General features: G+C 40.6%; 1 protein-coding gene across 10 annotated transcripts in view; it reads right to left on the bottom strand.

The window, feature by feature from the left end:
- Positions 1–4,449: 4,449 nt before the first annotated feature.
- Positions 4,450–26,592, bottom strand: part of DDAH1 (dimethylarginine dimethylaminohydrolase 1) — a 173,147-nt gene continuing 151,004 nt past the window's right edge. For all 10 annotated transcript variants that reach the window (XM_058716753.1, XM_058716757.1, XM_058716754.1 and 7 more), the window contains 2 exons: positions 9,762–9,905; positions 4,450–7,505 (listed from right to left, as the gene is read on the bottom strand). In XM_058716753.1, coding sequence (XP_058572736.1) covers positions 7,389–7,505; positions 9,762–9,905 — 261 coding nt within the window. In that variant the 3' untranslated portion in view covers positions 4,450–7,388. The remainder of the gene's footprint in view (positions 7,506–9,761; positions 9,906–26,592) is intronic.

Raw genomic sequence — 26,592 nt, 5'->3', positions numbered from 1 at the left:
AAACACAGCTTGAGCCTAGCGGGACTGGCTGTGTGTACAAACAGAAGGGGAAACAGAAAATAGGTTCTTTAGAATCCTAAACAACTTTATGTCACCAGCAGGTCATGAGCATGCTGTAAAAAGGCACCTAGCTGTTTTTGAACACCAGGTGCCCAAGGGACTGCTCTAATTTTAGAATTAACATAGTGCTTACTAAAGAGGTCCAGGACTCATGGGTCTGGAATGTGATGTACTCTCACCCTCAGGCTATGCAGACTCCTGTCCTACTGTTGATTCTGCTCCAACCATTTTCTGATGTTGAGAGGGAGAACCAGACCATAGAACTGGCATGTGCCTGAGCAGTTTGCCAAGAAAAATGATTTAAATGCCAACCTTGAGAGACAGAGTTGGTGATGGCCCTTTCTGAAGGGGTAAGAGCTCATTTTCATAGTGTGGCATTGTGCTGAATATCCTCTACCCTTTCCAGATCCTTTCTCTGCCCTTCTCTGCCAGCTCTATGGTCCAGGAGGCTCACCTCTGAAGATGGCATTGCCTGGGCTCCCCCACTGGCCATCTTGCCATTTTGTTCAGTCATTGGAGGCACCAGCAGATCAGAGAGTGGAAAGAGAAGCTGAAGTTGGATTCCCTGTTCTGGAACCTGATCTCTGGCTGGAGCTGTGGACCTTCTCTCTCTGTCTCAGATGCAGTAGCATGATTTTCTGTCCTTGTTCTGCTGGGCTTAAGGGTGCTGCTGACAGCTGGTTTCTGGGTGTCACCACCCCTTTTTACCCTGAACATCCATACCTTTGACACAGACCATTATTCAGATCTCTTTATCTGATCTAAGGAGGGGTGAATTCTATTTCTTGTCAGATAAACTTCATGTTACCATCCTTCCATGATAACAATGTTCCTTTGGTCTCCCCCAATTATTATCAAGCCTAAAAAAGGAAGCAAGCCCCATGTTGCTGTCCTAGAATTAACTCTAGGGGACCTCATATGCTCACATGGGTCCCACGTAAACAAGACAGATGATTTTGTTCGTGTCCTGCCCTGGAATTTGAAGCCTCTGTTGCATCCACGAATGTGTTTATTCCACAAGCTCTTTCCAGAAGTAGAAGAGGTAACATTTCTACATAGCTTGGCTGTTGTTTAGAATCAGAAGTGGTTTGGTTCCTGAACGTTTCCTGCATCAATGTGAAGTATGTAGAGTCTTTTGCACCCTTGAGAGATAGTGGAAAATTTCAACACATAGCACATGGTTTCCTAATTTAACTTTGAGCTGTCATCCTATGAGTTCTATCCCAAAGTCCTAGCTAATCAATATGTTTCTTTGTCCATGAGCAGGAACTTAAAAAAATTACTTTTAAAACTTAAGCATAGGAAAAAGCAAGCTACTTTCTTAGGTCTATGTTAATTCACTGAAACTCTTTCTTTGTATTCATAGCTAGATGACTAAACTTTCTATTTATAAACAGAGGGGTCTTCCTAAGACCTAGAGACCCAACATTACTTTTAGGCATTCATGTCACAAGCCAGCCCAAGCTATATTTTACCAAGAGGTTAGCTGGCATACTGGTTTGAATCTTGTACTTATTTATAGTGACAGTAACATATTTGGCTCTTACACATTCTCCTAAAAGGCTGATAACCTCAGTTATCTTGTGCTATAAGTGGCCAGCTTTCACTGAATTAGAAATGAATGTTTGGAGGGGGAAGGGAGATGGGGAACATTCTGATTTGCCAACAGTTGCCTCATGCAACTATGTCTTCAGAACAGCCATGTCGGCTACCAAGGAAACCTGTGAATTCACCATGGAAGCTGTCAGGCTAGCTTACAGGCATCAATGATGAAAATCTTGTTATTTCTGGAGTGGTGATTGATGTTTCAAATAGAAGATGACATTTTGATGGGATCCAGACTTGCTGTGATAGGAGTTAATGAGGATAATGATGATGATAATGATATTTACATTATACCTTTCTTCCAAAGAACTCTTCAGTCCTTTTTATCTCATTTGTGTTGAAAATGTCCCTTTGGAGTTGGGAGGGAAAGGTGTTATTAATCTGTTTTTCAGGAGAGAAAATACATATAGAGAGATAATTGCCTGGCTTTCAGGCTCCATTTTGGTGGTGAGAAGAGATATTTAAATGACAAATTAAACCGGGGGAAATTAAATTCAGCAAAATGCCAGTCTCAGTCCCCATCATCCTGTATGATGCTGCCATATGCAGTAATATCACTCCCTGACCCCAAAGTCTTCAGGAGATCCTCACAGACTGCTGATTCAGTCTAATATCCCCTTTTAGCAGGCGAGACTCTTGACATCCCAACCTGCATGGTCTCACTGTTGTATTTCCCTGTGTTTCAGCCCAACAAATCTACTTGCTTACCCCTACCATCTGCTCTGCACACCCCATTCTCCTTCTACAATCTTCATCACACCTGCCATCCCTTGTTTAATGTCTGTCTTCCTCTGTGAATGCGAATTCCAGCAAAGCAGGTCCTGTCACCATTGTGCCCCCAGGGTCTAGCATAGTTAACTGGTACACGATAGGCACATTTTTTTTTAATGTTTATTAACTTATTTTGAGAGGGGGGCAGGAAAGGAGAGACAGAGGGAGAGAGAGAGAGAGAGACAGACAGAGACAGAGACGGAGAGAGACAGAGAATGAGAGAGAATCCCAAGCAGGCTCCATGCTGACACAGGGCTCCATCTCATGACCCTGAGATCATGACCTGAGCTGAAATCGAGAGTCCAATGCTTAACCCAACAGAGAAGCACTTCTGAAGTGCATACTATGCTCTCCCACCTCCATGCCTTTGTTCATGCTGTTTCCTCAGCCTCAAATACCTGGCCTCCCATCTTGGCTTACTGAAGCCAGGGCTGTCCTTCCAAGTCCAGATCAAACCCTGGTTCCTCCGTCAGGTCTCCCCTACTTGGGAACTACCATGGTGCTGTTCTTTTTAGTTCTTACCCTACCTTCTTTTGTGTCATAATCATTTGTGATCTTGTGTTGTCTTCCTTGGCCCTCCCACACTGCCAGCTCTGGAAAGACAGGAGCTGCACCCCAGAGCCTGGCAGTGTGCGCATTTGTTAAATATGTGCTCACTTGTCTAAAAATATTGTTGGCCAGCATTATTCATTCAGCTAAAAGTCCCATTTCCAGAATCTGTAGCTTGTCACGAGAGGGGATTTTTATCATTCTTACCTTCTGCCATTCTTCTGGAAGGCTGGGAAGAAGATCAGTCAGGAAAGCCCTGCCAACTCTTCCTTTAAAAAGTTCTCCTTCCTCTTCTGTGAGGAGTAAGTACTCTGGCACTTAGGTGGAGGGTTCCATTGCCTACGGGGGCCCTGGGCAGATGTGCCAGGGTGGTAGTTGGCATTTTCTTTTTAGCTTCCATGCCATTTCAATGCTGGCCTAGATAAGGGAGAACTAATCAAGTTGAGAAGATATGGTACAACAATGATGTCTCCAAGGAATTTTAATTACTCTGTGCTTCTAATGAGCAAGTGCACGTACCATTTAGTTACCATGAGAAGACACCAGATTGAACTGACTCTGGGTGTGTGTGAAACCTCATAAGCAGCACATTTTTGACGGCTTGAAGACCCCGGGCTACTAGCAACATGGGCATACTGAACATCTGTGATATAACACTCCATATAAATTAGAAAGAACTGCTTCGACAACCGTATCATAGAATATTCAGGGCTGTTAAAATTGATGATGTAGATCTCTACTTATTGACATGGGGAGATGCCTGCAATCTATTGTTGTGGAGGTGGGCTACTGAACTGTATAATTATGTAAAATTATTCCACATTTATATCTGTACCTCTTTATAGATGTGTGGATATTCTTCAAAATATTAAGAAGAGCATCTCTAGGTTACGAAATTTTGGGTATTTTTTCTTTACTTTTATTTTTATAGTTTCTTTTGTATTATTTGAATTTTACTTTTACAGTGAGTGGTTATTTTTACAATCAGAAAAGGAAAACAATAAAGCTGCTTTCAGCTCGAAAAAAAATTGGTGGAAATAAAAAAGACTCATTAAAAAATCTTCAAATTTCCTAAAAGATGCTTACTGCAAACAAACAAAAACCAAAACCAAACTCTTGCATGAACACAGGAAAAAATTGTTGCATGGTTTCCATGACTGAACCATGTAATGTGCTGACCACACTTAGGAGTGAAAGGGAACAAAGGAAGCCTTAAGGAGGAGCACATGTGAAATCAAGATCTCCTGACCTCGCCTGGGTATCATGCACACTTTTTAGTGCCTGAAGTATGAAGTATCACTTCAAATATTGTTTCAACCCAAGATTTTGATGGCAGTGGATTTACAGGCACAGTATTTCTAATTATGGGACAACAGAGAAAACTTCCCATCTCTGACAGCAAGGCAATGGTGACTTCATTTACTACAGCAGTTTTTGTTGCAAAAAAGAGACACATGCTGTTGGTCACAGTACAATTCACACTTTATTCCATCGTGATTTGTATACTTGTAGGATCAGGACAACAAGAGACCAAAATCAGTGCAGAACTTCTCTGGACTAAAGAGCCGTGAAAGGCATTTACTGGTTTTGGCACACAGAGTGGATAACCATACATTGGCTGGAATGTGATGGTCAGCAAATCAAAATGCACACATCTAACACCATGTTGAAATCATGTCTGAGTTCTGTAGAATGTTAAAGATTAAATAATTACAAAGACTAACATGCAACTCTATATAAGTCACATTATTCATCTACAGACTATTTCCCCCTTAGAGATGAAGAGATAGCCTTAATAATCTGTTCACAGTAGCTTAAAGAGCAATCAATACACATTAGAGATCTGCCTGCTGATTTCTATAGCGATTCATTAGAGTTGAAGAAATAATGCTAAATAATGTACTTTCTCTATATTGCCCCTATTAGATTGAATCTTACCAAGTAATTCTGACTCAACTTTTCCTTACTTTAATATAATTCCTATTGTCTTCACAATGTCAAAGAGCAGCTTCTGTTAGTTTATTTATCCTTATAAATCACAACGGGCCAGAGGGGAACCTATGTAATAACAGGTTATCTTTCCTCTGAAAAGAGAACATTATGCTTACGAGAACATCAAAAAATACTACTACTATGCTGCAGATATTTTGGGTTTTCACATCATCACATAGGGAGTCCAAAGAAGACAGCCTAGTCAGTTGACATAGCATAGAATGAGATTCTGTAGAAGAGGCACACAGATTCTAAGTGACTTCTTGAGACAGAGGAGCAAAGAGGGCAAGCAAAGGAAAGGAAAGGTGGAAAACAGCCTTCTGCAGAACAGATTGTTCAGAAGAAAAATCTAACTACCTGCAATCGACTATAATACAGTTCTTCAGTTGGGGATGACAGAAGTAAAGATATTAAAAATTATATGCCACTTGCTAGTAAGCTTCATGTGGCTGACTAGGTTAATTTTCCCCAGATTGTTTCTGAGACGCTGAACTCTTCCAGGGAGAAGTTCTGATTTTGCCAGCTTAGAGCCAGATTTAACCCAAAAGAGCAACCATAATTGTGGAAGACAATTTTTCCTTATTAACTTGAGCATGTGGGTAACATTCATTTTCTCTCTGGTAAAAACATACTATTCACCTATGATGAGACAATTCCAAATATGACAGTGACTAAGATATGGTTCATTCATGGGATGCTATATAAGATATCTGCATGTGAAGTGAATTTAAAGTTAAGCAAAAAGGAGAGGAAAGGAATTCTTCAAATCCTGGCATTAGATCATCAAATAAATGAAAAAGACAGATAGTAGTTATGGATGCCTTGGTTTTCTCAGAGGCTTATCACTTCCATTTGGTCACTAAACCTAAGAAATGATTGGTTAGAAATACATAGGTAAGCAGGGCAAGACTTTCAGTCATATTTCTTAATCTCCCTGATTGTTAATCTTGAACAACAAGCTACAGGCAATACCGGAAAGGTGGAGATGACTAGGAAGTTTGATAACATGCCTGGATCAGTCACCATTCCTTGGAAAGTACCATTTCCTTGGCCTGCTAAGAGGCTGTTTCTTTCAGGTTTAAGTAAAAGACAATGATTTCTCCCTTCACTGCGGCATTGTTCTTTGTAAGAGACTGGCATCAGTTTTAGGTTGTGTAATTTAAAAGCTAGAGAGGAAAGAAGTGTTAATTGAATTCCACAGTACATAATCATAGATATTTCAAAGTAGAATTGTCCATTGTCTGCGGTTTCAAGCACCAAGCGGATCACTTCCTGTACATGCTCCATCTGGCTCTCACTAGACCATCTATAATCACTTTTAGATGCAATGTCTCTTTTGAAAGAAATAACGTCGTTAGACCAGGATAATTGCAGGGGGGTAGAAGGCTGGAAATAGGGTGAGTCACGATGGGGGGGGGGGGTGGGAATAGAAATGAGCCGATGGAATAAATAAGAGTATTCCCCAAGGTCTGTAAATGGCTAGTGATAAAGCAAAAATTCATGGAATGTGACTTAAAAGACTTCCTAAGACATTGTACCCATATGGTGTTTCCAAGTGTCTTGATCTACGATCCTAGCAACCCTATGGAGCTGAATTTACCTTCCTAGCTGTGGTGTCCTACTTATGGAATTTAGTTATCTGGGGCAAACCCCATCAGGATATGCTTCTTTGTAGTTAACTCTTCCCCAAATAGTCTCTCTGATTTTGGTCACAATTCTGCTGAGGGACCTGTCTGCCTTTCCTGGGGAGAATGGAGGTGGTGGCCAAATACGTAGCCATGAGCTAGAGGAGACGGATGTGGCAGATGGGGGAGGCCTGCAGGAAGGTATCCAGAAGGCAAGACCGTGGATTTTACCTAAGGTAATAGAAGTGGGAAAGGCAAAAGAAAATAACTGGAAACAAAATTTCCAGAGTTCAGATGAAAAAAAAAAAAAAAAAAAAAGAAGGAAACGGAGAGGATCCAGGAACGAGGGAATTCTTCAGGAACCAAAGATGATTAATGATACAGAGAAAAACAAAAAACAAAACACAAAACAACCCAGCCTATCTGACTGATCAAGAAGATACCCTTTAGCATATACTGGCAACTAAACAGCATATATATATTTCACACCAATAATACAAACACTAAAATGAGTGTTTCTTTACTATTATTAATCACAGTTCAATAATTCATTAGCTCTATATTTTCTAGATTGCTTAATTCATTTAGCAAAACCCACGGCTTAGGTACCACCGCAAGGGGCGGGGCGGGGGGGGGATGCAGAATGAAGCAAACTTGGAATCAGACTTTTGTAAACCAGAGTTAGTAGCACAGTGGCACAGTAGATTGTCAATGAACACGATAGGAGTGGTACAGTTATCGGCCTTGTGAGTGCAGTATTGCTGGCTACAAGGGAGGGACTTCAACTCAGGAGTCTACCTTCTTGTTAATTAAAATTGAGCAGCATGTGAGCAGCCCATCCACCTTTTCCAGTTCAGAATGGCTCACGGGGATCAGCATATGGTCCTTCAGCTTCTCATAAACCTGCAGCAGGAATCAAGGAAAGGTAAAGAAGGATTGTGCCTCTGCCTCTGTCTTACCCTACCCCCACCTCCTTGCCTAGTGCAGAGAATTAATGTGGCTTGCAAGTTTAGGCATCTCAGCCATGTAACCCCAAGATGTGCATGCAATCTAGACCACATATGTGCCCACAGCCATACTGATGGAGCTAGCAGCACTGGTTAACCACTAGCTCTATGCTTTAACCTCAAAGGCAAAGATGTGTCAAAAATGTGGTTGTTACTAGAGATGCCTTCGCTCTGCCGTTGTCACTGGGAGATTGAGCGATACGTGAAAGCCGGTGGCAGTGTTTTCAGTATCAATAGTACTCTCCCTCTCCACACTTTAAAACCCTCTTAACTGTACTTTAATGTTTCTTTCCTTACCAACACCACTGGAAAAACCTGACAAAACAGAATTTAAATGAAGTATTTCAGGTCAAACTGCTTTTAAATTTCAGGTGTGAATTTTATAGTATCTTTTGACACTAATAGAAAGCATGTGTCAAAACTTCAAATTAACAGTCCACAGATTGTTCTCTGATGATCAAACAAAGCACATTAAAACAACAACAACAACAACAAAATCCCTTGAAAACACACTGTCTAAAAGCAATCTACCATGCTTCTTCAGAAGCACTTTGCTCCTTAAAATTCAGTACAGTGGTTAATTAAGAGTGCTGGAGCCAGAGCTGGGCTCCAAACCCAGTTCTGTCAACTCACCACCTCAAGTGTGACTTCAACCAAAATGCCATGTCCCCTCTTAGCCTTGGGTTACTACTCTGTAAAATTAGAGTAGCAAGAGCGCCCTCCCAGGGCCGCAGTAAGGAATCAATAAGATAATGCACGCAGCGCACTTGGCCCAGTGCCTGGAGCAGGGGAAGCCTCAGTGAACATGGATGCTATCATCGTTACTGTTGATAGACACAGGAATGAATCCAGAAGAGGTTAATCATCGTCTGGTTGTCAGATGATCACTGTGGCTGGAGAAGCAGGAACGATCCAGAGCTGTGTTTCTCCAAGTGAGTGTGGTGACCTAGGTACTTGTTGGTATTGCAGATTCTAGGATTCTAGGGTGCAGATTCTAGATCTAGGAACATGCTTTTTTAACAAACCTGAGGCACAATAAAATATGAGACCCACTATTCATCTGAGAGCTGGTTAAGCCCCAGTATGAGGTAAGGGGTCCTATAGTTTCCTCAGCGTCACACTTTCCGCCATGGAAACAGAGAAATCATCTATGTATCTCCCCACCATTTTCTTTTAATCTGCCAAGAAGGTGACTAATTAAGATAAGCCTAGTAATTACACAATATCACATATTTAAACGATAGCCAAAACATTTTCTAAAATGTTTAAAGACGTAAAATTTTAAGTTAGATGTAAAAAAAGATGAGTGGTTATCAAAGGCTCTTGTGTAATGCTCAGTATGAATATCTTATTCCTTCAGGCAGAGCTGAAGATGCTGAAATGCCTAAAACAGATATGGACGTGTGGAGGGTCTATGGATGAGCACTGTTGTGTCTCCGTGGTTAAAGTAAACTGCAGTTGCTAAAGTATACAAATGAGACTGGCAGAATGCCCTGAAAGACAAAGGAACATCTTCTAAGACCAGAAAGAATTCCATATCTAGGGACAATTCCCTTGTTGGCACATAAATGCAGAGGCTCTTAGAGGGACAGGTAGGTGCCTGACTGCAAGTATATTTTCTTTTTGCTCTTTCTTATCCTTTGCTACCTGGGATGTGCAGCCCAAAGCCCTTCTTTTTGTAGCCCTGACAATGAGCGCCCACCTCTGGGTCATTCATACTTCTCTGCTTTAAGAAGCTAATGATGTTCTGAGGAAGGGCAGCTCACATTTGTCCGAAAACAATTCGAGTTGACCATCTAATTGTAGCTATCTATGCTTAATGGGTATTTAAGTGTGGGGAGGTATGTGTAATCAGAGCTGGAGCACAGACTTGGGAGATCTAAGTACTTATTTGAAAAGTTCTCAATACCAGACACAATCACCTCAACTACTGTGCACGCATTAGTGACCAATGACATGAATGAGAAGCGTGAGTTAAATCAAACTTTCCTTGTGACCTATATTATCCTTTCTGCTTTCATAATGATTTGATGTGTATAGAGGAAAAGGAAGTGCCTGTTATTTGTCACTCCATCATGAAAAAATTCCCTAGGCAGGAAGACTGTCATGGAGGCCTATTCAGCTGCAGTGGCCAGGAAGGAGGGTTTTTTACCTTTGCACTTTCTGGATACTCTTCTGGGGTTCGGTGTAGCAAGACGTGGCCTTTGTTGGGGATATTTAGGTATATACAGTTCGCGGCCATGTCATCAGGCACAGTGAGTTTGTCATAGCGGTGGTCACTCATCTGTTGCATGATCTATAAAGAGAAACAAAGCAGGTTTAAGCAGAGCATTTCCCCACACTTTCAAACAGAAGGAAGGCAGTGTGTGGGAATAAGCTTGCAACGGATGCCTAAGAATGTTCTTGCCAAGTTCCTGCCTATTTCCTCTAGTCATTGAGAATCCCAGGAGGAAAACTCGATGAAGCTATGATTCTTTGGAAGAGCTGGAAGGGTTCTTTTTGTTTTGTTTCGTTTTATGAAAGTGTGCATTTGTGTGTAATTTTAAAAAGGTTTTAAAGCTGTCCATAATTTTTTGTTTTTGTTCATAAGATCTATCACTAAGACATGAAATGGACACATATACAAAGGCCCAGTGGGGGTTTTGATGATATTCTTGGCTGAGTAAGAAGGGCTGCCCTGCTCTATAGGAAAAAGGGTCCCTAGTGGTAATCATTCTGGTCAATAATCTGATTTAGTAATAACCGCCCCCCCCCCCATTTTCCTCTGGTAGATACATTTAAATTGAATTAACCTGTCTGTTACAGGTGATGTCCTTAATACAATAAACATAAAAATCACTTGAGAATGTTAAACTCCTATTCCTAGGTCTCACTAGGTCTCATCCCCAGGGATTCTGGTATGCCAGATTTGAAGTGAGGCACAGAAAATTTGCATTCTAAACCTCTCCAGGTAATTCTGAGGCAGATGGTCCCTAGACCACACCTGGTTAAAAAAAACACAAAAAACCTGATATAACAGGTCTATTCATCAAATGATGAGATTATTAATGCCTTACTATAAAAATAGTTTTAAAAAATCACAAAAATGAACTTTGCACAAAATTTAAAAATTGATCTCATTCTCGTCTTTTCAAAAAAAATGAAAACAAAAACCCAAAAACAACCACAACCTCACTACAAAAATATCCAAACACCAAACAAACAAAACGAAAACAAAAAACAACCCCACAACAACTTAAATATATTTTGGGCTTCGCTATGCAGACTCTTTCCATTCTTTATCAATATCCATACATTATAAGGAATTTGCTGAAATGTCATGCCATAACGGTATACCAATATCTTTTCCATAATCTGGCTTGATTTACCTTTCCAGCCAGGTCTCCCTTTATCCCTTAATATTTGTATGGAAATGTGCTTCATATTACTAGGCCTCAGAATTCGGAAGCCTTGACCACTCACTCGTGGCAGCAATGGACAGCAAGATTCACAGTATGGAAGAGTGCAAGAGACAGCACGTTCCCTGCAGAAAATTCATTCCAAATACCATGTGAAGGGTGGCATATAGTAAGCTCCTACTGACCCACCAATCAGGTCAACTGCTCACTTCTCCTAGTGTGGAATATGTCAAGAGCCGGGAAAGAGCAAGAAGAATCTGATAATGGAATATCCTTGGCACAGAAGGAAACATCAGCAATGGGGATGAGCTTAAGCACTATATCAAAGGCTGAGAGACAAAGATGAGTAAGACACAGATCCAGTGTTTGCAGAGGTTACAGGCTAATGGAGGAGACTGGCAAACAATTATACTACAATAAGAACAAGCAGGGCACCATGGAAAACATTGAAAATTTATTATCTAGTCTCAAAATTCCCATTTTATAGATGAACAAACAGGACTGATAGAGAAGTCAAATAATTTGCTCAAAGTCATACAGGTAGATTTAAACCCAAATCTGTGCAACTCAAAACCTTTCTTAATCATCTTACTTTGCTCTCTTTCTTGACCTCCAGAGCTGCAGCACATCTCACTTTCCTATAAACTACTATAACATCTCCTTTTCTGTACTCATTTGGTACTAATTATTTATTGTCCTGTGGTATCACTAACTCTTCTTTCATATGTAATCCTATCCTGACATGGTACAGTTTGGTATAGTTATAGGACTTGACTGGACATTTCTCTTGCACTTTTTAATTTAAATTGTTCCCTAAAGGGATGGATCCAGAGAGGGTGTCATCCGATGGGTTGGTTCTTCTTTAGAGCCCTGATTGAGAAATCTTAGATCTACCTGGATATGTGGACATTTAAGAGGTTAAAGACACTCCTGGGGCGCCTGGGTGGCTCAGTCAGTTGAGTGTCAGACCTCAGCTAAGGTTGTGATCTTGCGGCTTGTGGGTTTGAGCCCCATGCTGGGCTCTGTGCTGACAGCATGGAGCCTGCTTTGGATTCTCTGTCTCCTTTTCTCTCTGCCCCTCTCCAGCTCATGCTCTCTCTCTCAAAAATGAAATAAAAATTAAAAAATAAAAATGAAGAAAAAGTGTATAAAAATGAGAAGTTAAAGACACTCCTAAAGTGTAACTACTCTAAGCAAATTAAAAACATATTCAACTTAGCCCTCTTTATAAAGTGGGTATGTCCAGAAATAAAATGGAGAGGCTTATTTAAGAGAAAAACAATGCATATCCAAGTAGCTCTCTTCTATTATGAATTTCTATGTAAACACACCTTATGCAGACTTTCTTTTTGGCTGCTTTCAAAACACATTAATAGTAGCTTTCACTGTATGGGAGGGGGCACATTAAACCATTAACTCTGGAGTGACCCCTGGGTTTGAGTCTCAGCTCTAGGCTTTAAATGTAAATTTAAGCTTTTTGGTTGTTTTTTGACTTCTTGGTTTCCTCACTATAAAACTGGGATAATAATAGCCTTCAATACACTTATTGTGAAAGTACATAAAGATAATGTATATAATGTATATATATAATATAATGTATAATATAAAGCCCTTAATAAGCTAATAGTATTTTATGGCAGCACGACCAGCCAAGTAGGGGTCAAGTTTCTAGTCTGCAATCAGAAAGGTAGGTCTGAATCCATGCTCTGCTATACACTAACTGTGTGACCTTGAGCAAGTCACTTAAGCTCTCCAAGGCTCATTTTCCTCAACTGTAAAATGGGATGACAATGTCATGCCTATTTCCTATAGAGTAATTCTGAAGGTTATTTTAAAAGACAAAGCAAAAGAGATTATGTCTGTAAAGTGCTTAGTACAAGTTCCTAGTACATATTCAATGTGTAATAAATGTGCACCTTTCCCTCTTTGTTTCTTGCAAGTCATTTGGCATCTAGCAGGTGATCAAAATATGCTTGCAACTAATTGATTCATTTCTTCACCCCTTTCAAAGGATATAGCAAACTTCAAGAGTATACTGAGATGTTCACAATTATGTATGTGAACAACTGCGTGTATAAAAATGAGGTACGGTCTACATTCAGAAAAAGAAACACAATTCATTTGTTAATGTGAACCGGGCTAAACCAGTGAGGCCAATGTTTGTCTTTTTCCTTATGCTGTACAATAGGACACTATACCCTGTGGTCCTAACCCAAATGACTTTGGATGTAAGATAATAGGAAGTGGTGGACCAGGGGCAAACTAGACCTGAAAGCATTAAAACAGAGAAAGAAAAGAAAAAACCTTATGTATATCAAACTGAACACATACATGTCTCTGTCAGTTTGTGACCTGTGATTTAGTGAAATAGTCCAGAAGCTCAATAAGCAGATTGATTTCTTCAAGATACAAGTGGAGCTATCTCTAAACGCAAGACAAAAACTAGGATTTATAAAACTTCTCACCAATTTCTCTTAGTCAGTCTGGCCAGCATGTTTCTTTCTGGGTACAGGGAATAGGACTGCATGATGTCTGAATCTCTGTTGTGTGTTGTTGGAGGTGGGCCAAGATGGTTAGTCTGCTCATTTACAGTTAGAACTGACTGTCATCCTTCATGTGGATTAGATACAGTTTATCTGAGAAGTTTAGGATTTCTTCCAGACCACCGGGAGACAGTTCCCTAGGCCAGAGGTTTACTAAGTGGGACTTCAGTGACTCAAGGACTTCCCAAAGATCCTTAAAAAACATGGTATGTACAGCCATTGTTACCTGGTCAAGCTCAGACACAAAGAAAACAAAATCCAGAAAACTGAATATTTCCATTGACCCGATTTTCTAATCAACTGGGAGAATTGTGGGCAGCCCATTTTAGTCTATCACATTAGGCTAGTTGCTCCCACCATTCATAAGCACTAGATAACTGCCAGTTGGTTTCCCATCTGCTCTACAGATGATTCGCTGCATTCTTTATCCAAAGGTAAAGAAATCACCTATCCCTCCTGAGATGAGTTGAAAGAGAAAGAAGCATGGCAAAATCACACCGATAGGCCTGACTATACCTTCAATGGTCCCATGAGCAGCCCGGCCAATTTTCCTACCTCGCAGTCTGACTCATGCATGTCCGGTGGTGACAATGAAGTAGAAACATGGAATGTTGTACATTCCAGAGGAAGTGTTATCAGGGATCGTTATCAGTGCTGACTTCTTGTTTATCAGTGAGAGAACAAACTAAAATCTCCAAGGTTGTGCCTACTTCAGAAAGTGCCCAGTTTCTTCCGAGTAATGGAGACTGTAGATTTCCTTTCGTGGTGTGCTTTATTTACTTGGGTTCCATCTCTTTCCACCCTCTCTCCCATCCCCCACTCTCACTTCCTTGAGTGAACAATCCTGCCCCCTTGGTGCCTATGTGTTTGCTTTGTTGACATTTATTTGAAACTGTAATCACTGCTTTTCCTCACTCTTTGGTGTTTCTCTCTTTTCCGGACCTTATATTTATAATTTATAGCTTCTGGTGGGAGTATTCTCAAAATTACTGACATCGGAGCCAGTAGCCAACATAGCATTGTTTGAGGATAGTTTCATTTTTTTTTTTTTTCATTACTGTCAGGAAAGGAATAATAACACCCTTGGTGGGGAAATAATTTAATACTGGGAATAGATAAAGTAACTCACCAATGAATTCTACTGAGAGTTATTCTTAAAATAAATGTCTTAACAAAGCCACCTTAGGAAAAGTTTTTCAATCAATTTATCAAGGTCCCATGGTTATCATTTTAAGACAGGTTAAAAATGTGCCAAAAGAAATGACTTTTAATAATAGAACAGGTCCCATTTGGAGCAGTGAGTGGTTCTGTTTAACTGTGGAAAGGAGAAAACAAAAGCAATGCCAGGCGTAGTCTTTCTAAATAAAAAGGATTTAGGAAGTGGTAACTGTAAGTAATAAGCAAAAAATACATTGTTTTTTTTTTTTCTTGAAAAAGCTAAAGGTTCTGATTCTAAACACAAAGAGTTTCTGTGTTTTGGAACAAAGAACAGGTTTCTCTTTTCCTGTGAGAGTGATTGTTTTCCTTTCTCATATATGTTGCTATTGTCTGAATAAGAAAGCTTGCCATTTATTTATAGCTGGGTTCAGGAAATACATATATACACACAAGGCAGGGTGCGCAGCTCCCCATTTGGAGGGGAACACACAGAAAAAGATTCAGAAGACATGTCTCTAACATCTTTCCTCTGTTGTTGGAACTGGCACTGTGAGGATGTGCTCATGTGGCCTGCCTGGCAGGGCATCGCCTCAGAGAGCTCAGCCTCCCAAGGAGGAAGATGCAGTCACAGTGAGGGGAGGAGATCTTGCTTCCTCTTTGTGGGTGCACAGAAGCCTTTGTTAAAAGATGAGCATCATTTCAAATATCTTGAGAATGTGGCTGTTGGCTGCTTAGTTCTATGTGCCAACATTTTTCCTAAAAGGGTGGAGGTGGTGTACTGCTGCAGAATGCTGTGTAAAGTGTTCTTTGAACCCCAGGGGATGTACTTCCTGCTTCTCACTGTGCCCCAAGCCAGAAGGGAAAGGAGAAAGCACCGAAACCCTCTATAGACACTCTAAATTCCCGAGAGACCCTAGACTCTGGATAATATCTATGAGTCCTACATGGCTTGGAAGATCTGGGAAGTCAAGTCCCTGCTCTAACGTGCCATTTCTGACTTTTGCCATTTCCCAAAATAATTATTCCATTTTGTGCAAAACATAGTAAGTATTATTGGGATTGGACACAAATGGTGTTTAGTTCAATCCAACAGTCCTTTTCGGAGGCCCCCTTTGGGCTAGACACGATGGCAGTGAGAGGTGGCAAAGAGAAAGACATCCAAGGATAATTCAGTTGCAGACTCTGCCTTTAGGAGATGACAATCTATAATTTAAAGCAGGACAAGCACATGAAGGCGATGCCAGCAGTAAAAAGAAAGTCAACTTCACTTCTATTACAGACACCCCCTTACTGAAGAAGGCACGCGGCAGAGTGGAAATGGTTCTGAGGACCATCTTGGCTGCATCATTGTGGTCTGTTACACAGCTGCGGGTTTGGAGGAATCGGCCTTGCTCCCCAGAGTAGAGCTGTCACAAAATAGAGTGGGAAATGTCTGGCTTTCAGCCCAAGAGAATTTGCATGGCTAGTTGCATTAACAACGAGGCATTTCCGGCAGTCCTAACGTTTCTGGGAATTTTCTCATTCAAAGGACTGGAAGACAGCTACATTCTCCCACTTGTTACTCATGGTTTCTTTGTATTACATCAATTACTTAAAAAAATTCTTGGGCTATGTTGTTTCACAGAACGGTTTAGGACTTATTGGTCAAATACTGAAGCAAAGGTGTATAGAAGGTATTTAGAGATGTTTAGGAAATATTCAGAGCACGGTTGGCTCACTCACAATTGATCTTTTATGAAATATACATATGTACCCATCTCAATGTATCAAAACAGTCAATATTAAAAGGGACAGATTATAGATTCTATTGAGATGTATGATATATGATGTTCAAGCACACTACTTGTTGCTACTGGATACCTAAAATCCCTCATTTGTTTATACATCCATCAAGGTTTTATTGAGAGCTGACAATATACCAGGCATTAAGCCCAGGCAGTCCTTTTAAGGCTGGGTCAATATAACTACGGATAACATTCTAGAACTATTATGTTTTCATTTTTTTTTTATAGTCTTACAGTGGATCAACTCAAAATGAACAGAACCTGAGAGAGGCTGTCTTTTAAACATCCTCTCTGAATTGATGGGCTGTACATATCCTAAAACTGAAGTGACATGGTTCTTTTTAGTTAAAGCTGGGCCAACTTTCAATGCCAAATATTCCTTTCGAAGCTAGCTGCCATTTTCTCCACAACTCTCTCTCCTATTTGGAGCTGCTCCTTTTGTTCAGATCATAAAGCCCACTTGAATATGGGGATGAAAAACTTCTGTTATTCAAACTACAACCATAAACTGTATGAACCATTTCTCGAAGGGATCCTCAAAAACAATGGTTTCTGTGGAAGGCTGGGAAAAACTCCCACACTGGGAGGACTGCTCTGAGCTCTGTGAAGGGCTGGGGAGAAGCGTATACGCAGGAGGAACAAGGGAGAGCCTCTGGGTGAGTTACAGTCCTCACTTTCTAATTTCAGGGGTGCAGAGGAAAGAAATTCAGACCAAAGCACCCCTTCCAAAAGGCAAAATCTGGGATCCTATCTCCTTTCTTACCCCTGCCCGTGCATTCTCTAAGACTAGCTCTGTCGCAGAAGCAGATCTCCCACAGTCTAGTCCTTGTATGTTGTATCCAAGATATATCTTGTTGCCTCTTTGGCTACTGAAGTCATGCCCTGACTATGCTTCCCCAGATACCTGCACCCTAATCTCACCTTCGAAAATTAACTCCCTTGGGTACTGGAGGCTTGGTGATCTTTCAGGTTCCCTGTGTCATTGGATAGCAGGAAACAACTGCAGCATTTATTGAGCTATCTTCTATTTATTGGTGGTTCATCTATTCTTCATTTATTTCTCACAACAATTCATTTTTATGCATGAGGAAACCAAAGTTCTTAGAAATTTAATGATTTGTCCAAGGTCACATGTTAAGACAGTAAATCCAGGATTCAAGTCTAGGTACCTCAACCTCCAAGTTCCCACCTTTTTCCTGTCAAACTACCACCTCTCCAACATCCCTTGAAAGACTAGACTCTGAGGGGCACCTGGGTAGCTCAATTGGTTAAGTGTTCGACTCTTGATTTTGGCTCAGGTCATGATCTCACGGTCAGGAGATCGAGCCTCGAGTCAGGTACTCAGCGAGAAGCCGACTTGGGAGTCTCTCTCTTTCCCTCTTTCTCTGCCCCTCCCCTGCTGGTGCATGCACATGCACGCTCCCTCTCTCTCAAAATAAGTATGTATTTTTAAAAAATTTTTTTTGAGGGAGAGAGAGAGAGAGGCAGAGAGAGAGAGAGAGAGAGAGAGGCAGAGAGAGGCAGAGAGAGAGAGAGAGAGAGAGAGGGAGACACAGAATCAGAAGCAGGTTCCAGGCTCTGAGCTGTTAGCACAGAGCCTGATGCAGGGCTCAAACCCACAAACCGTGAGATCATGACCTGAGCCGAAGTCAGATGCTTAACCGACTGAGCCACCCAGGTGCCCCAAAATAAATAAAAATTAAAAAAAAAAGACTAGACTCTGAGCTCACAAGCTGGCAGCCTTTGGGCTAATTTTTCCTGTAGATACAACTTATTTAACATGCATATATTTTTTACAGTTTGCATTTAAATGCACTTTAGATGGAGAAGGTCTGGCTCCTGAAGCCATCTGAGTTCGCTACTGAACTCCATGGATTGGTTTCTTTAAAGCTGGCTGTTATGTTCTTTAAGTAGATGAAAGATGAGTAGAGCCTTTGGGGATAGAAAAAAAAAAAAAAAAACAGTGGGTAAAGACGCATTATTGCTTCTAGAGCAGCAGAGGGGCAGGCTCCAAAGTGAGAGATAAGAAATGGCCAAACACACACACTTTGCAATGACATCCAGAATCAGCCCTGTTCACTCTGACCCTAGCACTGGTGGATTAATGCTTATTTTCTGTGTGAGTAAATATTCCTTAGTAATCTCATCAGCAGGGCATACATTTAAATTTTCTTTTGCAATTACTGTGATTGCTTTGCTTTGAGTCATTCAAAATCCTCTGCCCAGTCTGCTGGGCACAAACCCATTTGTGAAAGGGTTGCCTAGGGGTTAGAGAAGAATCTATCCTCATGAAAGAGCTCCCCCCCGCCGCCCCCCTTCTGGAAGAAGATGAAGAAATTCATCATTGGGACCTCCAGTTACATCACTCTACCTGAATGTATACTCTTAGACTAGGTGGTTAAAAAAAAAAATCTTTAATGTATGTTCGGTACTCTGAGATTTTTAGCTCCAGGAAGTAGTGTGTTGGTAAATGTAGGGGAAAATATATGCATAATATACCCACATAAGTTTATTATAAATTTTACTGGTATAAAGGATAGGTAGCACACAATTTATAAATAATAATAAAACAGTTAATATTCTTTACTGTAAATTTTGTATTGCCAATTGATTCTCACAACAGAATGCTTCTGTTGATTTTTTGCAGAGCTCGTGCATCTGACGCCAACCTATTGTTGCAATTGACAAACCAGTGTAGTTCCAACATGGCTATTGGTTGATATTTTTGTTTATCCTACTGAGACAAGTGAAACAATGAAAACATACACTGGAACTTCGTTTGTTTGTTGACGATATGGGTGACTTCTTTGCTGAATTACATAATAGCTTTTGAATACTGGAAGAATACTCCCTCACTGTAATGGCTATACAAGTGACACCCTTTTAAGTTTAATCTGTGGGATTAAAATTTCTTCCATCAGTTTCTTATGTCTGGAAAATCAATAAAAAGCTAAAATGGTTTTTTGTGATGCACACATTCCCACTGTTGCCAATTCCCAGTTACCAACATAACATTACTGAATACAGAGTTGGGAAGAGATATGCAATGGCATGCCATTATCGAATATTACCATCATGCATGTACACAACAGATGTAAATAACCTTTAAGAGCACAGCTAATGAATGGTAAAATGTAGTACAGGAATTAGGAAGTGATAAGTTTTTAGTATTGTTTTTAGTATAATTTATTTAGTTTTAAGTTCACATAATTTAATTTTTTAAGTTTATTTATTTATTTTGAGAGAGAGAGTGAAAGCAGGGTGGGGGGGGGGGGAAGAGACAGAGAGGGAGACAGGGAATCCTAAGCAGGCTCCTCACTGTCAGCACAGAGCCCAACAAGGGTCTGAACCCACAAACTGTGAGATCATGACCTGAGCCAAAAATCAAGAGTAGGATGCTCAACCGACTAAGCCACTCAGGCACCCCTACATAACTTAATTTTTAATAATGGCTGTGTTTAACAACCAGCTGGCAAAATTCCTGAAAATTTAACAATTGGCTCTCATAAGCTGGTAGGAGGTGGTTCCAGCGAACCACTGCCCTACACAGGAGACTTCACAGTTTTAGAAGACTTGGTTCCTGGATGTTAGTATGAGTTGGCTTTCATTAAAGTTACTTTAAGTAGCCCTACAGCCTCTTTGTTAATGACACAGATAACTTTAGCTTTAAAATTTGGCTCATATAACTTTTGCTTCCTCATGGCAGACAACAATTGGGGATTAACCTTCAGTGGGCTTATGAAACTCAAGAACTCTTGGAAGGGTGGCAACTGGGTTTGCTAAAGAGGAGCCTAAATTCACTGATTCTCTCAAACATGCCAAGAAAACGTGGAAAGGCTTTCCCCTTTTCATACTAACTGGAAGCCTAAAGTCTGATTGTCCTATATGTCAAGAATGAAATGAGAATCCATGGTCTGCATTCTTAAACTTGGCACCTATTTAAATCATTGTTTTCCCTTTAAATCTTCTGTTTTATTTCTGGTTATTATGCTATTCTTCATGCATCTTTGTAAGCCACTTTTACAAAATGAGGTGAGGTAGGAGTATATAATTTCAGACAGTTCTTCTAGAAACATTTTTTTTTTTTTTAATTTTTTTTTTTTCCAACGTTTTTTATTTATTTTTGGGACAGAGAGAGACAGAGCATGAACGGGGGAGGGGCAGAGAGAGAGGGAGACACAGAATCGGAAACAGGCTCCAGGCTCTGAGCCATCAGCCCAGAGCCTGACGCGGGGCTCGAACTCACGGACCGCGAGATCGTGACCTGGCTGAAGTCGGACGCTTAACCGACTGCGCCACCCAGGCGCCCCTAGAAACATATTTTTAAATTGTGAACAAAAAAACAAATTATGAAGAAAATCATAAAACACAAGCTTTTTGTAAAAGAATCAACTATGAAAAGTTAAGATTCTAGTGAACTTAAAACAACCATATACTTTTGTCAAAACTCATTGAATTGTACATTTAAAGTGTGAAGTGTATAAAAATTAAGTGTTATTGTATGGAAATTATATTTCAATAAAGCTAATAAAAAAGACTGAAGTCTTCTTTCTCCCCTCTCTGCCACATCTTACTTGTCTCCTTTTTCCTATATGGTAGTGACATGGGTTCAGATCTTTTTAATTAATTAAAAAAATTTAATGTTTATTTATTGTTGATAGAAAAAGAGCACGAGCGGGGAAGGGGGAGAGAGGGAGGGAGACACAGAATCAGAAGCAGGCTCCAAGCTATCAGCACACAGCCTGACGCGGGGCTCGAACTCACGAATTGTGAGATCATGACCTGAGCCAAACTTGGCTCCTTAACCAACTGAGCCACCCTGGCGTCCCCTTCGGTTGTTTTTTTTTTTTTTTTTTTTTTTTTTTTTTAAACATACATACTTGAAACAAAATCTGCTTACCCTCCATTGAATTTGTCAGTAAAGGAGTCTGAACATCACAGGTCCAGAAGCTCTAACTCCATTTCCTTCAAAGGCTGGTAATGAAAATCTCTAGAGGTGGGTGGGCGCCTGGGTAGCTCAGGCATCCAATTCTTGATTTCAGCTCAGGTCATGATCTCATGGTTAGTGAGTTCAAGCCCCACATCAGGCTCTGCACTGACAGTATGGAGCCTGCCTGGGATTCCCTCTCTCCCTCTCTCTGTGTGCCTGCCATAGTCATGCGAGTCCACACGTGCACTCTCTTTCTCTCTCTCTCAAAATAAGTAGATAAACATAACAAAAGGAAAATCTCTAGAGGCTCTGTACCCACGAAGGCAATTACATGTGGCCTTGTTACTCAGTTTCTATAATCATCTCATATTTATTACGTTTTTGCCCATGTGGTTTTGCCGAAGTGGTTCCAATACCTGAAAATAGTATGTTGCACAAAAATATAATAAACGTTGGTACTGTATATAGCTACTTAATTCCTGGCTCCTGAAAAACACTCTTGCTAGCACGGGCTACTTGATGTTCAGGAGTCACTCATGTCCTTCATCAGGCATAAGCACCTTAACTATCATGTGCTCAGAAATCACAATTTCTGTGAAATAGGGTTGACAAATCTCATTAATATTTTAGGACTGGGTTTCTCAACCTCAGCACTCTGGATATTCTTTGTTTATGGGGGCTTCCTGTGCACTGTAGGATGGTTAGTAGCATTCCTGTCCTCTACGTACTATACTACACACCTGCAGCATCCACTCTCCCACCCACCATGCTGTGACAAAAATATCTCCAGATATTACCAAATGTCCCCTGGGGGGCAAAGTTGCCTCTGGTTGAAAACCAGTGTTTTTAGAATAAAGTCATCAAATTTATTTATATTTTAGGAAAAGAGCAGATGGTTATGGGAAAGAGGAGGAAAATTAACCAGAAAAAGAAAGAAATCAAATTTCCAAATAAGTATACTATTTACTCTTCAATTCTTCCTCTGAATTAACAAGAGCCCTGAAAAGAAAGAGATTAGTGTTTAAGAAAACAGCTGTTGTCCCCATATATCTTTTCCCAGAAACCAAAATACCCTGTAAATGACTACAACCAAACCATGGCTAACGGAGAAAACAGCCATCCTCATTTTTCCTACTCTTGTGTGGGGAGTTACCTGGCTTTCTGTGTTTCAAGTTTTATGTTTTGAAATGGGGTGGGGGAGAAACCTTGTTTCCTTCTGGATATGGCCTTCGCGAGTGTCAGACAGTGAATGTTGATAAAATAATCTGAGCAGCTGGGGAAGTGGTGTCATTTTATAGACTACTGAGAATCATAAATTTGAGAACTAGGCATGAATTTGGAAATTATCAAGCCCATTTCTCTCCTTTTTTTTAATGTTTATTTATTTTTGAGAAAGAGAGGCATGCATGCAAGCAGGGGAGGGGCAGAGATGGGGGGACAGACGATGTGAAGCAGGCTGTGCGCTGACAGCAGTGAGCCCTACGTGTGGCTTGAACTCCTGAACTGGGAGATCGTGATGTGAGCTGGAGTCAGACGCTCAACTGACTGAGCCACCCAGGTGCCCCTTACAGAAATTCAGAGAGATGAAAAACTGACTTACCTAAAAGCACACAAAGTTAGTGAACTGCAAAGTGAGGACTAGATCTTAGCTCTCCTGCCTCAGTCCAGGCTTTTCTACTGGTCTTAGTTTGGTAGAGAGAATTTAAGTGGGACAAGAAGGAACAACACCAACTCCTCCCCTATCTCCTCCTCCACATCCACTTTAAGGGGGTCTCTTTTCTCTACAAGATCTAGATAAGAGTGTCTTGCACCTTATTCCTTGATTTGTGTAACATTATAGAGAACCAGTGGTTCTCAACCCTGGTTACACACTAAAATCATCCAGGGAGCTTTTTAAAAAGTACAGATTTCTGGACCCCAACCATAGAGATTTTTTATTTAGTTGGTCTGGAGGGAGACAACACAACAGTATTTCTATTTAAACACTTCTCCCAGGTATCTCTACTATGTAGACAGGATTGAGAACCAGTATTCTGTGCCCTCTCCATAATCTCTACCAATCTTGGGGGTAAATAAAGAGTGAGAGGGGAAAGGAGGCAGCTTATATTCTCATGTTATCTCTCGTCCTAGCTTCCAGTGAATTAGATCCATTCAGAGGTACAGTTATTTTATAGGTGCTACCCTTCTTTTAAACCATGGCAACATAAACAGGGACCTCAGGCTTCCTTTGATTGCCTCAAAAAATCTTATTCACATAGGGTAATAGATTTTTCTCAAGTTTGGCAGGTTGGAGTACTGCAGTAATAAGAACACTTAGAATAGAGAACTCTGGTGTTCTTCAAAGACTTGCCAACCTTGCCTTGTGCCTCAGGCCACTCCTCACTCCCTTTTTAATTCTCTCTCCCTGTCTCCACGTTCCTAGTGCTTCTAACAAAGGACATTTGTTTTTGCTTTCTCTCTTGCTGTATTGTCTGGCGACCCCAAGCCTTCAAGGATCCCACCTTTCACCTCAAAGGAGTTGTATGTTCCTAAATAAAGACAATTCCTTCCTTCAGAGCAATTCAGGATTTGCTTCCCCCACATCTGTTCTTTGCTATCTTCCTAACTACCCCACTTTTCATTTGCATATCCACACAGCCCAGTGTAGCCCACATAATAAGGGGAAATTAATTCTACCCTTGACTCTAGGCCAGGGACTCCTTTCTTGGTTCAGAACGCGTCGTGTCTCAGGAATATTTTCATGGTGCCTCGAGGCCAACAAAAGCTAATCACAACCAAAATAAACACAATACTCCTGTCCAGAGAATACCCTGACACTTTTTGTTTATTAAGTAGTTAGGTCCAAGCAATCTAACAGTATAATTGTGTGTGATGTCTGACAGGTACATCTGTGCTATTTTTGAAAATTTAAAATAGGCCATGGGGCCCCCCCGTGAGTTTGCTGCAGTGTCTCAGCAGGCCTCTGTGCAATCAGGGAATTGTAGCTCCAGTGTAATTCACCCCTTGTTTATAGTTAGTGGTTCAGGGATGGGCAGACGCCCAATACAGACTAATAAGAATGGACAAGATCCGAAGGAAGCGTCCTTACTTTTCTAAGAAGATTAATGTCTCTCTTCCTGAATACAGGTGAGCAAGCATGTAGTCAGAAAGCTGCTGGCAGTCACTGTGCTGCCCTGAATAGGAGCCAGCTTTATGGTGAAGTGCATCTGTGTAAGGTGAAGAAGAGAGACAAAAGAATCTGGTTCTTTGATGGCATCATTGAGCAGATCAATCAAACCTACTGTAAAGTCCGCATTACTTTAGAGCTATGGGGACCAATAAATCTCCGTTGTTTTGACAGCTTGAATTTTTCTCCTAATGCCTAATGAACACGAACAGCCTTCATCAATCAGGACTAAATTTGGCTATAATAGAAACTACCTGCTCTCCAAAGAGATTTTAAAGAGTTTATTTCTCTCTGATAGGAGAGTTTTGAGGTTATAGTGTCATCAGGAGTCCAGGGTCCTTCTAGCTTTTTGCTCTGCCATACCTAGGATCTAGCCCTTGTCCTCGTGGTATAAAATAGCTGCTGGATGCTCCAACCATCACATCCCCTTTTCAAGCAGTAAAATTCAGGAAAGGGAAAATGGTACAACTCTTCCCTTTCAGTACAGATCCTGGATTTCACAGCCAGCACTTCTACTTTTATCTCATTGGTAATACTTAGTTTCATTGTTATAACTAGTACAAAGGAAGCTGAGAAATGACTATTCCAAGTGGCAATGTGCTCATTTAAAAGGAAGGATGGGATAAGAAGCTGGAAAAGGCCACTAGCTGATAGTCTCTGATTGATTCAGAAAGTAATATACATAGTTTTACCTTTCCATTATATATATTTTGATCCCTTGGGCGATTGACATACTACTTGAATTCGATTAAGTCAAAGTATCCAAGTCATCCCGGAAGGACAGACGATTATTGAAAAGCTTCCAGAGAGGCACAGTTACACCACTGGCCATTTGTGCAGTGTTTTGCAGCAGTGCTTGGCGGATGGTAGATGCTTAATACACATTTGTTAAATGTTGAATGAATGAATAATCTTTTAGCAATGCATTTCAACATTTCAGTAACTATTAAAATACTCCTAAAGTCTCCAGAGGCAATTTCCTATAAGACACACTTACTCAGAGCTCAACCTTTAGTGAAGGGCAATGAAGAGTTGCCCATCAACACTTGTGCCATATCCTGTGCAATCAACACTGGTTACTGAATCTCTGACTTTAATCAGCTTTGGTTGCTCTCCAGAAGCCCTTCTCAAATTCTCCCTAACAAGCTGAAGGATGGGACCAAACTTCTTACCCAAACAGAGATCTGGGTTTCCTTCCTCTTTCCACTATTCCTACTTGAAGAATTTAGTATCATGTTTATTTTCAAGCCAGAGGATGGTAGAGCTCAGAAGAAATGTAGACTTTTCTATTCAAGTCTGATGGCCTTTATGCCTAATGAGAATTAGAACTTGCTTCAGATACATTGTTTTTAATAGGCAAGTGTTATCAACAGAGAGAAAGGCACCAGATGTAACACATGATATGTATCTTTTACTCTGTAAGCATCCCCCCCCCCACTAAAAAGATACATCATTTTAGAGAAAAGTTAGCTGTTCATAAGCATTTGTATTTCAATCATCTAGTGGAATTCTGCATTGTTTTCTTTCCCACGAGAGCTTTTTCTCTGAAGTGCCAGTTATTTCTACTCAATGTGATATTATTCTGAATGATAGCAGGTGGCATTTTCTGTTCACTCTGTGGATTCCAGACAGAGCCAGTGTTTTTCACAGTGTGATCTGTGGATTACCTGCATCCAAACCATGCAGTGGTTCCTGGGCTCCATCCTCCTAGTCTTGCTGAATCAGAATTTCTCCTGGTGAACCTCAGGAATGTGACGTGCATTCAAATGTGCATTTTGGGTGATCCTTGGGCATACTAAAGTTTAAAATCCAGTAACTTAGACTTCTCAAATTAAATTAACATGATTTTCACACCGAAAAGGTATTATTACTGCTACTGATATTACAACTACATGTGAGCTATCTTGAGCTCTTATCACTTGCCAGAGTGCGGATGGAAAAACAAATGAGTGACTAGAAAATGTGCACGAGATGTAATAGATTCAACACCTTTCATTTAGCTTC

Source organism: Neofelis nebulosa, chromosome 2 (genome assembly GCF_028018385.1).
Source record: "Neofelis nebulosa isolate mNeoNeb1 chromosome 2, mNeoNeb1.pri, whole genome shotgun sequence".
NCBI lineage: Eukaryota > Metazoa > Chordata > Mammalia > Carnivora > Felidae > Neofelis > Neofelis nebulosa.
The sequence above is the reverse complement of the archived record's forward strand: the minus strand, read 5'-3'. Positions and strand labels throughout refer to the sequence as shown.